The 17,060-nt window shown below is 42.1% G+C and overlaps 1 protein-coding gene across 1 annotated transcript in view; it reads left to right on the forward strand.

Annotated features, from left to right (window-relative positions):
- SKAP1 (src kinase associated phosphoprotein 1) overlaps positions 1-17,060 on the forward strand; it is a 591,854-nt gene that overhangs the window by 453,843 nt on the left and 120,951 nt on the right. The window contains exon 10 of the mRNA XM_088474694.1: positions 13,382-13,441. Coding sequence (XP_088330820.1) covers positions 13,382-13,441 — 60 coding nt within the window. The remainder of the gene's footprint in view (positions 1-13,381; positions 13,442-17,060) is intronic.

Here is a 17,060-nt window from a genome sequence, read left to right on the forward strand (position 1 = left end):
TAGCAAAATCAGCAAATCATTTTTGATAGACCTCTCTTTGTGCATAAGGGCATTGTCTAGGGCCTTTCACAAACTGTAAGTTGGAACCGGAAAATTCTCTAGAATATTATTAAATGCTGTAGTATTAAGATTTCCCTTCACTAGAACTCAGGGGACCAGGCCCAATCATGAAAAAGAAACCCAAACCATTACTCTTCTTCCATCAAGCTTCCCAGTTGGCAGAAGGCATTCAGGCTGGAAGCATTCTCCTATTATTCACCAAACACCCATTCGATTTGACCATCAGACTGACAGATAATAAAGTGGGATATGTCACTCCATACTAGGCATATTCACTATTCCAGAGTCCAATGGCGGTGTGCTCTACACCATTCCAGTGGGATGGTTGTCATTGCTCATGGTGATCTGAGGTTTGTGTGCTATGGCTCAGACATGGAGACCCAATCCATGGAACCTCGACTAACAGGTCTTGTGCTGACATTGCGTTCAGAAGTAATAAGACCGCTGAATAGTCCTGGCTTGTGCACTGTAATTAGACTGCTGAATTGACCTGGTTTGCACACTGTAATCAGATAGTTGAATTGGTCTGTATGTCGCACAGTAATCACTCTCTGCTTTCTAAATTGCAATATGTAAAACATACCGTTACCACAGTGAGGTACCAATGTGTACATATAGGTTTGTGCCATGGCAGGATGTCATTGTGTACAGTTAGTATGTGAATGTAGCGTCATTGTGTACGTGTATATTTGACTTTCAGTTTCAGGATTATAATTTCTGCACCAGGCGATTGCAGTTTAAGACATACTGTACTACCGTATGCCCTTATTTCCTGGGCCAACTCTAGGTGTTTCCATGCAGCGCATGTGACTTTTGAGAAGGGAACATTAAGAAATCTCTCCCGGCAGCACAAAAGAGATCATGTTCCAGACAGAGTGGTACAGGAACGGATGTTTGTGTTGAAGAGAGAGCACTGGGACCTGCAGGTTCCTACAGTGCCATTTACATCAGACCAGGAAAACAAGCAGACATTCATTTAGAACAGCTGTTGTTGAATTCTTTATTAGATCATTTGCACAAGAGTTATGTTTCTCAGATTAGCATGGCCAATCAGTGTCCTTTATTATCAAGGATGAGAACTCTTTTACAATTCTATATGTATGCTAAGTTTTTGGATGACGCTGAGTGACAGTGTATTTTAGTTTTTTAAAACTAGTTTAAGAGTTTCATGTAAAGTGTATAATTTATATTCTGAATTCCATCCTATGTGTTTTTTCCCAACATATCTGTCAATTTAACTGTGCAGTGTGCATGTTACAGTTCCCTTATTTAAGACTTTCAAAGGAAGCAAGGCAGGTGAAGAAACATGATACTGAAAGGGAATAGGACAAAGAGCGGCTAGGTTTTCTCTTTGTTGTTTTCATAAATGCAGAAAGTGAGTGAAGCCACTTTCAATAATTTATATTCAAATCAATGTGAATGAGTTTGTGTCTGGCGGGCCCAATTCTCCGCAATCAAGTCTGATTTATTTAAGAGAGATGTTCCTCTCTAATGGGGGCAGAGCCGCCGATGCACTGACCCTCCTGCATGTGGCCCAATTTGTATCTTACAAAAGCTGACCTAATTATCATTGATTGGGCTGGTTAGCAAGAGACAGCAGTCCATAGGCATTAGTGTTGAGGTGGGCTGTTGTCCAGGAAGGAGACCTGCAATGCATTGCTTTCTGAGCTTGTCCCTAACACACATAACATTTTCATTACTGAAAGACACAGTATCCCATTTCTGGGAATTGGGTGAACATCTTTTATCATTTGAGCAACAAGCTGTGTATACTAGTGCATTACATTTTTAACTATTTTTCAAAACTGGTAATATCTCAGATGAGGTATTTGTAGGGGTGACTTTTCCCTCAAATGTACCCCACAATTCTAATAGTCTATTGAAAAGATGTTGTATGTATCTTACACTGCCTGCTTTGCCACATTAGGATTATATACTTTAAGGGACATCTGTACTTATTACATCTTATCCTGACATTACTTCTACCTCTTTTGTTTATAAAACAAATCCATAAAACAATTGTGACATTTAATTCAAATGTGCCAGTACTTGGGGTATTAAGTATAGTGAGAGTTTTTAGAAGTGGAGATGTTGCCCATAGCAACCAATCCAATTCTAGTTTTTATCTTCTAGAAGTTGCTAGTTAAATGTTAAGTAAAGTAATTGGTTACTATAGGCAACATCTCCACTTCTAAAATCTCTCACTTTAGTAAATTTACCTCCTAATGTGCACTCATCTTAACGGCAGAATCCAAAAATGTACTGAAACCTGTAAAAATGCACTTTCTCCAGGCATTATATCAGTCCTTTTCTTTCATTATGCTAACTTACAGGACAGTAAAAGATTAATAATATCTGTTTGTAGTAGTGCACATTTTTTGGTACAATATGAATGATTTATGGCATGCCAGGTATGAGAGAGTGGTGTGACTACTGGTATAAACATTATTTATATTCTTATTTTTGGTGACTAGTAATGCCAGTGTCAAACTTCAATAGCTTTGATGACAGTTTTTGTAGACAAGTAAAACAATATTTTTCACAGTTTGTCATTCAGCTTCTCTGTGTCAGTTTGTACAGTGGTAGTTCAGCCCTCCAACGGCTCCATGTGTATCTTTTCCCACCGAAGAACAAATCTAAACTGGCTAATAAACATTACATTACAGAGTACATTTCAATACCTAACGCTCTATAATTCATAACTTGCAGACGCATGTTGCGATCTCCTTGCCGAGGGAACCGGAGATCTGCAAATAAACAGTGGTTTAGAATGGCACCAAACACGGTCTGCTTATCATGTACTAAACCCAAGATATCAAATACCTGCATTTCACAACATAATTGATAACAAGTAAAGCCTCTAATGTTAACATTAATGCTAAGGAACCTTACAGTGTAAGTGAGCACTGTGTAAGTGTGGGGATATTGAGTAAAGACGCTAGTATGCTTTGAGCGTCTACGTGTTTGTGGAGTACATTATGAAGCATGCTTTGTGGGGTTGCTTATTTTATATGTATTAACAAATGTACATATTTGTATAATGAGGACTTTTAACCTGGGGCAGTGGCAGACGCACGACGCTAATAATCATAATATAGCGCCGTATACAGAGGTATCGTGTAGGTGCTGCAAGATGACATCATGCAGACAACGCAAAATGGCGTCGTGCAGATATTATTGTTACAATTTAGGTCTCAGGAAACCATCCGGCATTGACAGTCCACCCTTTGATAGCAAACAATACGCTATCACACTCTGATCTTAGAGTTTATTCAGGCTTACACTATGAAATATTATTTAATATTATATTATGGGATGGCACAATGTGGTCATTAAACCATCAATAATGTGTCCCTGGGAGAGACATAAAACTACCCTTATACGCACAGCGCGGGTCTTGGAAGATCATGGGAAAGATGTGTGGATGCATCTAACCTATAAAGGAAGTCTTGAAGGGGATAGGGACTTACATTATTTAGGATGTATAAAATAACATTTAATAATACATCTCATACATGACTAAATCTGTACATCATCTGATGGTACATTCTAGTTCTGGGTTGTAATGCAGTTCTTCACATACCTTAGTATGCATATTATTACTACTAACCACCATCATAATTTCATTCTCTCGGTTTACCTTAGCATTACATTTTCCACATTTCAACACAGCAGGAACACATCTGATACATAAGCCAATTATTAAGATGACGACCAATATGAGGATCAGGAGTTTTCCTACACTAGCAACCATTTCCTGGACCCACTCTCCGAGACCAGAGAACCACTCTTCTACCTTTTCCTCTACTTCAGCCACTGAAGCATTATGGTTCTTCCGAAATTCCCATTTTAGCTGCAGAATTTCGTCCATCTTCCGGTCTATCACCTCCTTGGGGTCACTAGTATTATTTGTGATGTACGTGCAACACTATGCAACAAATTGGGTGGTTAAGGTCACACAGTACCCTCCAGTGACATCTGTTAAATAATTTAACACTAGTCTATGTTGCATAAGTTCTTTCTTATAGGCCTGTAACTCTTTACCTGTATATCTTAATGTGTCATCATACATCTCGGTCATATTATCTATTGATTTAGCAAGATCATGAATATATCTGAAATTTAAAGTACCCCGAGCGATCCTGGTGGGATCCAATGCTACTAAAACTTGAAAGCCAGTTGTTTCGCTAATCAACTGTGTGGCTGTATGTACATCGCCAGGTATCATGTTTCTTTTGTCTCTGAGTTCATACTGTGTGTGAATATATGGTGATGGTGTATTTTTATGAATATCAAGCATTTCACCATGTGTAACGGTCATAACCTCTGGGAGTACCCTTCCCAGGTAACATAAACCTTCTGAACTCGGAGAGAGCCACTTATACGCTTTCCTTCTACATATAAAATACACATCGGGGAGAACGCAAGGAATAGAATGCATCATAATCCTCAAACACATTTCCCTAGCAAATGATTCTCTCTCAGGTTCTCCGATCTGACTAACATACGTTTCTGGTTGTATAACCCTGGCACAGTACCCTTCTGGTACCCTACCAACCATCTCTTTGGTGGAACTAAGTGTGGAAGTGTCTCCCACCTAATCTAATTGTGCGTAAAAGTTAAAAATTTATAGGTTCATTATCGGCTGTTAGTGAGAAGGTCATCGTCTGGTTATTCCCAGTCACCTCCCAACTTCCTGGTTTGTTGAAGCTGGTGATATTCAAACACAAAAGTGATTTATCTACTTGGTACTGGTGGAGTTTAAAATGAGGTGGTTTGGACATAAGAAATTCTCCATCCAGTGTCTTCCCTTGTTGCAATTCTAAGACCTCAGAGACATTTAATCGAAATGGCACTAACCCTACATTATGTTGTCCCTGAGGCACCCAACAGTCAGTCTGGTTTAAAACTTTGCCCACCATGGTATGATAATCCTTTAAAGGATACCCACCCCTATACTAGTTATACTTAGGTTGGCACCGTTGGGTGCATCTCTCATCAACTAGGGACTCACAAATACAATATTCCTCAGATGATAAACCTTCACACTGTCTCCGAGTTTCCAGGCTAACAGATCTCTTAGCAGTTACTGTACTGAGTTTGGTCAGACTCCACTCTATTGATATCACAATCAGCTTCTCTCTCCGTCATCTGTCCTCCGTCACAGAAACCAGACATCCCAAAACAAACTAGAATGATGAAAACTCTGGAAAAAAACACAAACGTAACCCCAGCACACCACTCCATTGCTGGAACAGTGATCTACAAATTTCTTTAGCCCAGGTGTCTCACTGCAACTTTTAACCCTCCCGGAACAGGCTCGCAATTGACAGGTCTACGATATCTGCCTCGACTCCGCCTTGTCTCTCCACCGGTTGGTTGACCTTTCTGCAGTGAGTGGAATGGACCCAGGTATCTCTCTCTGCCACTTTCAAGGAAGTATACTCGTCAGCAAACACTTGATACAGACCTTCCCGCCGATCTGTCAGACAACCTGAACATAAGAAATTCCTGATCATAACAAATTCTCCAGGTTCAGCATCATGACAGTTTGTTTCTGGCATATGAGGTGACAACAATTTCAGTTTTGCTGCTGCTGTTGCTTCAACTGTTTACTCATTGTTCTAAGATACCTTACAGTAACCTCGTTGTGACTTTTCAAATCTTCCTGCGGACTTATAATCAAATGAGGTTGTCTACCAAACAGTATCTCAAAGGGGGACAGATTAAGAGGGGGTCTAGGAGTTGTCCTGATGCTATGAAAGACTAGTGGTAATGCTTCTGGCCACCCCAGTCCAGTTTCTGCCATGATCTTACTTAGTTTATTCTTAATAGTACCATTTACCCTCTCCACCTTGGCGCTGGATTGCGGTCGGTAAGGGGTGTGAAGTCTACTATTAATACCCATCAACTTACACATGTTCTGGAAGACATCACCTGTGAAATGAGTACCCCTATCACTTTCAATAATTCTAGGGATACCGTACAAACTCCTGGACAATCTTTTTAGCAGTGAACGCAGAAGTATTAGTGGCAGCTGGATATGCCTCAACCGAATTAGAAAACACATATGTACATACTAATACATACTTGAGAGTCCTGCAGGGGGGTAATTGGATGAAAGGGTCTGTCTGTCAGAGGAATGTGGGATGGCTCGGTTGGTATTGTTTTTCCAACGTTCTTCCCCAAACATGTCAAGCAGGACATTTCCCTCTTTTCGGCTTGGGAAGAGAAACCTGGTGCACACCAATACGCCCTGACAAACTTGCGCATACCTTGCTTTCCCAGGTGAGTCAGACCGTGCGCTGCCTCAGCCAAGCTTGGGTAGTATGCCTTGGGTGCCACTGGCTTACCTTGTCCATCTCTCCAGAGTCCAGAGGACTCTTGCCCACATCCCTTTGATCTCCAGACTGCCTTTTCCTGGGTGCAACACAAATTTTGCATCTCAATTAATTTCTGCATATCAATCATTTGGAAAAGCATCATCTTATCAAGTGGTATGTTAAATCTTAAACCTGCTGCCCATTTGGTAGGTTCATCTGCTCTATTATTGTCCAGTGACACCGGATCGTCCTCACATGTATGGGCTTTACACTTAATGATGGCCACTGCCTTTGGCATTTGAATCGCTGTCAATAGTCCTTTTATATGTTTTGAATGTGCGACTGGTGTGCCTGCTGCTGTCATAAAATTTCTTAGACTCCATAGAGCACCAAAATCATGTACTACCCCGAAGGCATACCTAGAGCCAGTGTAGATATTAGCAGATTTGCGTTTTGCTAATTCACACGCTCTTCTTAGTGCCACCAGCTCCACCACTTGGGCCGAGTGAGGTGGACCAAGGGGTCCGGCTTCTATGATGTCCGCGTCATTTACAACAGCATAACCTGTATATAACTCTCCTGTGTCAGTTTGTCTATGACAACTCCCATCCGTGTAAAACGTCAAATCTGCATTTTCCAATGGTGTATCACGTATGTCAGGGCTAGCTGTAAAGTTTTGATGCAAATAATCCATACAGTCATGTACATCAGTATACCTGCAAAACTCACCTTTCACCAGCGACTCACCTCTCTCCACCCTTAGTGCTTCCTGGGGCACATATTGGAAGTACGTTGCTGGATTTAACGTATTGCACCGTTTAATGGTGATGTTTGCAGGTGCTATCAGGGCTAGTTCCCATTTTGTGAACCTAGCTGAGGAGACATGTCTGTTTTGGGCTGAATTTAACAAAGCAGATACTCCATGAGGTGTATAGACAGTTGTATCATGCCCTAACACTACGTCTTTGCTCTTGTTTACCAAAAGCGGTTGCAGCAACACTTCTTAAACACGTTGGGAGTGATCTTGCCACAGTGTCCAATTGTGCACTGTAGTATGCTACGGGTCTACTGGCATCACCATGTTTTTGTGTGAGGACACCTGCTGAGCAACCATTAGTTTCTGTACAGTATAAGTCAAAAGGTTTTTCATAATCAGGTATTCCCAATGCAGGTGCTCTTGTCAGACTATCCTTAAGGTTAAGGAAAGCCTGCTCTGTTTCCTCTGAGTGTACGACACGATTGGGCTTTGAGGAAGAGATTAAGTCCTGTAATGGTAAAGCCAAAATAGAAAAAACCTGGGATCCACATTCTGCAGTATCCACACATTCCCAAGAAGGTACAGATTTGCTGTTGGTTTTGCGGCAGTGTCATGGTCTGTATAGCCTTGATTCTGTCAGTAGTCAGATGCCGTAATCCCTGAGTTAGACAGTGTCCCAAGTATTTAACCCTGGTTTGGCATGGCTGTAATTTGGTCTGAGCAAACTTGTGTCCTGTCTGTGAAAGATGAAGCAACAGTAGATTAGTATCATTTAAACATGACAAAAACGAATCAGAGCACACAATAAATCATCTACATATTGTATTAGAACAGATCTATTGGCAGGTTGAAAAGATTGTAAACAGTCGTGTAAGGCCTGGGAGAAGATACTGGGGCTGTCTATGAAGCCCTGGTGCAATCGTGTCCATGTGTATTGTACCCCCCTGTATGTAAATGCAAATAGGTACTGACAGTCAGGATGAAGAGGGACAGAGAAGAAGGCAGAACAGAGGTCAATGACAGTGAAATGAGTTGCGGATGGTGGAATCTGCATAAGGATGACAGCTGGATTCGGCACTACAGGGAATTGGCTCTCAACTACCTTATTAACCCCTCTAAGGTCCTGTACTAGCCTATAACCCCTCCCACCACTCTTCACAGGAAAGATGGGACTGTTGGCTACACTAGCTGTACGGACTAAAATTCCCTGTTGCAATAACCGCTCAATTGTGGGATAAACCCCTATCTCTACTTCTGGTTTTAATGGGTACTGGGGAATTTTTGGAGCATGCCTACCACTTTTTAGATTTACCATTATGGGAGCTACATTTGCCATCAGTCCAGTGTCCTTTCCATCTTTGGTCCAGAGGGAACCTGGTATTTGAGATAACATCTCTTTTACCTGTGATGGATTTTTATCTGAAACGGTAGAGTGAAGCAACCTTTGGGGAGTGTCCAATATATCCCTCACCTCTTGCGCAACTCTCTCTGGGATATCGAAAAATATACCACCAGGGATACAATTAGTGACCCATCCCATTTTACATAACAAATCCCTTCCCAGTAGGTTAGTAGGAGCCGCTGCTGCCAGGAGAAAGGAATGCCTGGTATGCAATGGACCAATAGTAACCTCAGCAGAATTGCTTAAAGGATAATGTTGCACTTTACCCGTTACACCCATTGCTGGTACTGTCTTGCTGGTCACCTGTAAATTGGATGGAGAATTTAACACTGATTTGGTCGCCCCTGTGTCTACAAGAAAAGAATGTTTGGTACCAGCTACATCAACTATCATTACGGGTTCTTCCCTAGTATCCCCAGTTAACCTGACTGGCTGTAGACTACAGGTGTGACCTGACTCCTAGAGCTGACTGTCTTCCTCCAGTAAAGCATTTACTGCCACAATGTGAGCAGGTGATTGCTGGAACTGTCTTGACTTTTGTGGGTGCCCTTTCTGTGGGTATTTCGGTGTTTCCTGGTTTGGCGTTTCCCACTTTCTAGCTTTAAAAAACCTACTTATGTGTCCCTCCTTGTTACAAATATAACACCTTCGTAGTTGACGTGTATTAAAAGGTTGTCGTGTGGGTTGTGGAGTGTGGACAGATTGTGGTTGTGTATGGGAATATGGGTTTGGAGGTTGTGTGGGATGGGTGTATTGTGTCTGTGTGTGATAAGAATGCTGTGGTGATATTTGCATTCCTTCCAGAGCTTGAATACTAACAACCATTAGTTTCTCGCTCTGCATTTCTCTCTTCTTAAGGATGTTTTTATCATGTTCAATTGCAGATTCCCTGAGTGTGTCTGCTGTAATTCCCCTCCTTTCAGGAAGTGAGGTCTGAACCCTGGTCTTTAGAGTGTCTTTAAGACCATCCATGAGCACCGTTATGGTCATTTCCCTGTGATGTGTGTTGTCTTTTATATTTTCTATACCTGTGTGCTGGGTAATAGTCTGCAGCGCTCTGGTGAAAAAATCTGTTGCAGTCTCACTCTCTTTCTGCTTAATTGTGAAGATTTTACTCCAGTTAACTATTAATGGGAAAAATACGGCCAATTGGGTGACAATACGGGTTATGTTGTCCTCATTGCCTTCATCAGTTATGGGACTATCTCCATCCAATACACAGGCCATGATAAACTTTTTCACGTCGGTATTGTGTGGAAGACATGCCCGTAATACCACTCGCCAATCTTTGTTGGTTGGCTCATGATCATTTCCTAAATCCTTTACAAATCTCTTGCACTAGTTCTTTCCTAGGGTCAGGGAAATCTTTCATTATGGAATGTAGCGCCGCTCTCATCCATGGACAATGCACCGCTACATCCCTTGTGGTCACTATTCCATTTGCGTCCGGTGACCCATTGGGAACAGTTATTGTCTGGACGGGATGGAAACCTGCCACACCGCTTCCTTTGGCCTTGCTACATGTTTGAGGGTTCAGCCTATTACTACTACGTATGGTATTAACAACCTCCGCTACTGTTACAGTGGGTGTTAATACTTCCTGCACTGGTGGGGCTACCTCCATTACTGGTACTAGCGGGACAGCTACCTGTGCTTGCTGTGATAGTACATTTAACATTTGGGCAACATGGGAAAGAGCTGACATTACAACAGGTTCATCATCTGCATCATAAACATGTTCCTTATAGTTACTCAGGAGAGGGTAAAAGTTACTTGTTACATTTTTATGATTTTTGAGATCGACTGTACCTTCACCCACATCCGCATAGGGTGGAGGTGGTGCGCATGCGCTACTAACATTACCTTTGGCAATGCTACCTTGCTGTGCGTGCGCGCACCCTTGCGGCACGCACACAACGCTATTTAGCATTGTGTATGCGCTCCCTTGCGGCGTGAGCGTGACGCTAGTTTGCGTCGCATGCACACCGCTAAGCCACATGTTCCCCTCATGCTGCCACAACTTTAAACAATCATTAAACTTTATCCTTTTCTTTAGAGATTTCACTAAACATATACTGTCTCTAACATTATTCAGTACCTCTGAATCAAAGCTACCAATCTTAGGAAAAGGTTTTCTACATTCCTTGGTCATGTTGACCCACATGCCACAGTACGCCGTAGCGTATGCACCATACGTTTTAAACATGACATACCTGGCCGAACCAACCGGCCCTTCCATCAGCAGCACACGATCGACCATTTCCAGAGATTGCTTCGCACCTATCTGAGAAAACGCTTAGCAATTTCTAGAGAATTTCGATTGGTGAACGATTTTCAGTGCACTACGTTCACGCACTCCCTCCCATTATACACAGCCGTCCCGCAGGGCATTACAGTCAGCTTGCACAACGAGGAGCAGAATAATCACCTATTGTAAATTATTCTACCTGCGGCTAATTCAAATCAAGCTTCAGCCACTCGCTTCATCCCGTTATGCACCACTTTCCCGATAAGCGATATGGTCCGTGTGCATAAACGAGGAGTAAAATAACCGCCTAGCTGATTATTTTACTTGTGATGAATTCACCTCAAGCTTCACCACTCGCTTCCTACTTTGAGTTTACTCCCAGCTGGTAGCATCTAGAAGTTCCAATAACTCCTAACCTTGCCAGCAGTTTCACTCCCACAACAACCCACTTCATAATTACAGTTTTTCATATAACCATGAAGTCCGATCGCATTGCCCAAAGAACCTAACCGATCAATGGACTTTGCGATTAATGGGTGTCGGACCAAGAAACCCCTTAGTTTCTCGATAACCACAATGTACCTGCTTTGGACACTGGCCCGTAGTTTGTACGGCCCCGTCAGGCACCTACTGAGTTTCAACCTAGGCTTAACAGATAGTAGCCTCTACTTTACACTTAGGCTTTACAGACAGTAGCCTCCACTTTACTATCACACGTTTCAATTACATACACCTTTTCTGCGCAGATAAGAATTAAACGTTTTCCCCAAAATAGTAGTGTAATTCAGAGGTTTACCAAGCAATCACGCTATAAATACAATGACTGGTTGAACACGTGACACCAATACAGGAAATATGCGTACGCTATTGTGCGACTTACCCTATTAACACAAAACTTTATCAGCGAAAGAAAACAAACATTTCCTTCCCTGTCCCTGGATTCTAATCAGCGCTCCTTGAACTCACACAATAATGCACATCGGTCTCTCAACATCAAGTGGTAGCAGGTTTTCGGACACAGTGCGTCCTTTCCTGCGTATGGCGCCATCCACCCTTTGGTGAGAGATCGATAACCGTGTGTTACGGTGTAAATTCCAGTAGCGTGACCTCACTGCGAGCCCCCAACTATGAATACCTAATAATCTTTATACCCAAATGTCGCTATTTAGCATTGTAAGTCGCACAAGAAATAATTGCTTTCCAGACTTTGAGTGTGGTTCCAAAGCACAAAAAGATATTCACATAAAAGCATTCAGTTACACGCCTTGATCTATAATACAATTAGCGCAAAAGATTTATACATTCACAAGGTACAGTCGATACATACGCAGGCACTCTGGATCCAGATTTCCCGGCATCAAATGTGAAGCCTCCGTCAAAAGAAAGAATAAGATGACTGACTACTGGAAATAGAGCGCCTGAATATATACCCTTATAGAGAGTAGGCAATACAATGGAAACGAGTTGGCATAATCCCATTGGTTCTTCCTCTTGGTTCTTCTGTTATGATGTAGTTCATAGGTCAGTTTGAACAGTGGTAGTTCGGCTCTTTGTGTATCTAAACCCGCCGAAGAACAAGTCTAAACTGGCTAATAAACATTACATTGCAGAGTACATTTCAATACCTAACTCTCTATAATTCATAACTTGCAGACGCATGTTGCGATCTCCTTGCCGAGGGAACCGGAGATCTGCAAACAAACAGTGGTTTAGAATGGCACCAAACACTGTCTGCTTATCATGTACTAAACCCTAGATATCAAATACCTGCATTTCACAACATAATTGATAACAAGTAAAGCTTCTAATATTAACATTAATGCTAAGGAACCTTACAGGGTAAGTGAGCACTGTGTAAGTGTGGGGATATTGAGTAAAGACGCTAGTATGCGTTGTGCGTCTACGTGTTTGTGGAGTACATTATGAAACGTGCTTTGTGGGGTTGCTCATTTTATATGTATTAATAAATGTATGTATTTGTATAATGAGGACAATTAACCTGGGTCAGTGGCAGACGCACAACGCTAATAATCATAATATAGCGCCGTACACGGAGATATCGTTTAGGCGCCGCAAGATGGCGTCATGCAGCCAACGCAAAATGGCGTCGTGCAGATATTGTTACAATTTAGGTCTCAGCCAACCATCCGGCTTCGACAAGTGAGTCAGAGGAAAAGAAAGTGGGTTAGAACAAAGGTAGATAGGGTAACAGAAGTTACGGTGTTTAGGCACAATCAATAATGCAATGTGCAGTAACAACATATACTGACAGACAAACCTTAAACAAAGAAAAATGTAATTTCTCCATCCATCTTTGGCTCAACAAGAGGAAACCTAAAAAACAAACCCTGTTTTCAGTAGTGCTCCATGTGTTGTATATTTATTATTTAATAAAGCGTTTTTTGTCCTGTAGTGAATTAACATGTGGTGTATGCATTGTGAGGTCCCTGTAATGTAATTATAGTGTTTTCATGTATGATAAGGGTATGTTGATTTTACATAAACATGTTTGGTTATGGTACATTTGCCTTAAGGGCCTGGTTAAGTTGTTTGTTACCTAATTTAGTTGCTAAGGCTTCTTTTTCTTACAGGTGAGGAGGACGAAGAGGACTTGACAGAGTTGAAAGGAACAAATTATGCAATGAAATCAGGTATGGATAAAAATATCCAGTGAATCAGACATAGTAATATAGTTATAAATATCACTAAAAATAAATTCTGGTATTAATATTGCTCTCATCTACTTACACTTGAAAACAAAAATTACAACTCTATTCCCTGTAAAGATAATTGTAGAAAAGATGTGTAATGGGAACATTTCCATGTTTGCTAAATTAAAATGGGATCACTGCAGTCATAGGGGTAAATGTAATCACCGTAGTTTTTGGGGTTTCAGTTGATTTTCCGACGAATTAGCAAACCTCCCCTTTACTAAAGTCAAAGTCGTTGGAAAACCGACCAAATGACCAATTATAGATTATTGTACATAGGCATGTATACAAACCTCAGATTTTCTAAGCATCTGTTTGTAAACCGACTAAAAACAAATGCCAACCCGCACAAATAATAGACAACAAAACAAATTCTGTTGGTCAAAGCATGAATCCTTTAAAGACGGACGCAGCCATGCGGTGCACTGTGCATGTAGAAATTATGGCCTTTCAAGGTTACTCTATGTTCAGCACCTACCTGAGATATGTAGCACACCACCACCTGACTTGAGAGGAGGCAGAACCAGAGAACCAACAGCAGCTTCATGAGTTACTGCAGGCAGTATGCAGTTATGCAGGCCCCGCTTCTTATCAAATATCAATGCAGTGTCTGATGGCGAGATCTTACAGATGTTCCGCCTCAGCCATACCAACTTAATGAACATGTGACCTCGTCAACGATCAGCTTGAGCAAGAAACTGAGCAGTCACGTGCCGTATGAGGCCTGCACAAGCTGCTGTGTGCTTCGCATTTCCAGTCAGTCACAAGTAAAGTGCTTGGCATATCCCTGCCAACTTTGAGCCGCCATCTCATCCAGGTTATGGCAGCCCTGAAGACCCTTTCCTATCCATCTGTTTTCCCAGCCAAGAGTCATAGTGGCATGAACTATGGGTAGCTTTATATAGACTCATTGCAAGCCTAATGTCCCCTTCAGCAGCTGACCCTGGCCCCTCCAACAAGCCCAGACCCGGGTTATTAGTACCCCCGCCCCTCTCCTGGTGCCCCTGCTTCTTACATATGGTAGAAGTGCAGGAAGACTTTCTGCCAGCGAAAAGGGCCTCATAATGTGGCACTGGGCCAAATCTGACATTACAGCGAGACTTTGTTTATGTTTCCTCCTCTGAATCAGACTCCTGCTTTACCTTCTGCACTGGCTCCTCAAACTCACCCTCCCTATCCTCTCCCCCCTCCATCTATACAAATAACACAAAGAACACAAACATATAGAAATAAAACCCACAATACACAACACACCACTGTCACACACAACCACGGTTGCACACAAATACTGACAAGACCGAAAAGAAAATGAAGCCAGACAAAATATAGGCAAACTTTAATCTAAGACAAGACTACACAGAAAATGACCAGACAACTTTTAGAATTTGCTGTAACACTGCTTTCTAAGATCAATTCTTCTAACACCAACTACTTCCAACCACCTCACCAGACCCTCACAATGTGCTTGGGCGGTTTGGTGCATTTTTATATGGGGTTTGTGATGTAAAAATTGCATGTGGTATGTTTTGGCCAATAGAAAAGCACTAGGAAGTGTTTGTTGGTTTTCGGTCTGCTTTCAGTCAGTTTATTTTTTTTTATTTCTATTTGCCGTTAATTTGCACTGGAAATGTCAAAACTAGTGGACTTCATGCCAGCAAAAACTGACCAACATCGCCATCGGTTCAAAATTCACACTAAAAAATGATGGATAGTAAATACACATTTTATAGAAATAAACATGCTGTCGAGATCAGTTGGTCTTGAAACTTAGTAAATTTACCCCATAGTGCTTTCAGTACTTCCTTGTTTTCCAAAGCAGAGATGTTGTTTTCTTAGTGGTGTAACACTTTAACCTGTACACCCATATTATCCAGATCCTCATGTTTCCTTTTTTGCAGTGTCTACATTTATACTAATTTGTAAATTATTAGGTTACTAGTGTCTCTCTGGATACATAGAACATTGTTTTCTTGACAGATATGTATTGATTTATTCTGAATAATATCAGATTCTTAGAAACCAGCAATAGCCTCTAAACTAGATTTGGTTACACCCTTTACTTCATGGATATTTGTAGATTGTAAGGAACACAGCACTAGATGTCATGTAGAAATGCATTAATTGCAAAGGGCATAATTATTACCTTGTTCTTCGGTTCATGATAGCTCCCTAAGCTGAGTGTTGAAGTGTTTCTTCTCTGGCATGACTATTATGAGCAAAAAATTGTGAGTTCCTGATCTTTGCACTCTCTGCTCAGGAAAGACATATGTTTCCTGGCCCAGTCGCTGTACACCCTTTCTGATCAGGAAAACCCACCGAGAAATATATCAACTCCCTGCTCTATTGAACATTTATTTTTGTGTGTCCTGCTTCAGTGTGAGAGGTGGTTTGCTATAGAGGATATAGTGAAAAAGTGTTGCTACAGGTGAGTGAGAGGAAATGTGTTCCTACAGAAGTAATGAGGCGGCAGGAAATGTTAAAATAATAGGAAAATGTAGGGTACTAGCTGATGTACCCGGTTTCATCTGAGTAGACCTTAGATATTTTAATTTCCTTCATACCATCTTAACTTGTATGCTTAGTTTATTTTATGCCTCTGGTTTAAAGGAGCGTGTTAATAAATTAAGGGGTTTTTTTACAAACAATTTTATTGGTATTAAGAGCAAAAAAAAAAAAGAAGCACATTTGTACAAACGTGTGTTTTCCTCCTCAGTGGCATAGAAACTCTGCCTCTGTCTTCTCCTACATCTCCTCGCCGTTCCCTCACTGATTCCTCCACTTGTCCTGTTCTCCCCTTCTGCCCCCTCCCTCAGACCCTCATGGTCATCCAAAGCAAGTGAAGTATCCAAATGGATAAAACCTAGTGTGAAGTCCTTAGCAGTGGTGACTCCAGAGGTGGGTCTTCTGCGCAGTCCAATATTCAAATAGGGGAGCCACACCAACTGTCACCCCAAATTCTGACAAGCATCACTGGAAGTTGGTGTGGCTCCCCTATTTGAATATTGGGCTGCAGCCCCACCTACATTACACCCCTTTTCACCCCCTTAGTCAAATTTGGAATAATCCCTGCTTAGTGGGTGCTTAAGTCATGGAAGGATTATACTCCCCAAATTTCATGTTTCTTTGCCTTAGGTCAGGGGTCGTCAACCCGTGGCTCGCCAGCGGCCCGCAGAGCTGTTCCCCATGGCCCGCCGACTGGGGAACCTTGCAGCGGTTCCCCGAGGCATGCTGACAGGCTCCATTTGCCGGGCGCCTGCTGAGACTTTGTTACCAGCGGGCGCCCGGCTCTCCCCCAGAGCCAGCGGCAGCCAGAGGCTGGAGCTCACTCCTGACCTCAGGCTTCCGGCTCCCGCAGTGTGCAGTGCACTATGGGAGAGGCGTCATGATGTCTGGGGGCATTGCATAAGGGGCACCACTGTTGGGGGCACTGCTTAAGGGGCACCACTACTGGGGCATTGCATAAGGGGCACTACTGCTGTAGGCTTTGTATAAGGGGCACTACTGTGGGCATTATGTGTATTGGGGCACTACTGATGTGGACATTGTGTAAAAGGGGCTC

This window comes from Taudactylus pleione, unplaced genomic scaffold, assembly GCF_031769625.1.
Source record: "Taudactylus pleione unplaced genomic scaffold, aTauple2 ptg000155l, whole genome shotgun sequence".
In the NCBI taxonomy this organism is placed as follows: domain Eukaryota; kingdom Metazoa; phylum Chordata; class Amphibia; order Anura; family Myobatrachidae; genus Taudactylus; species Taudactylus pleione.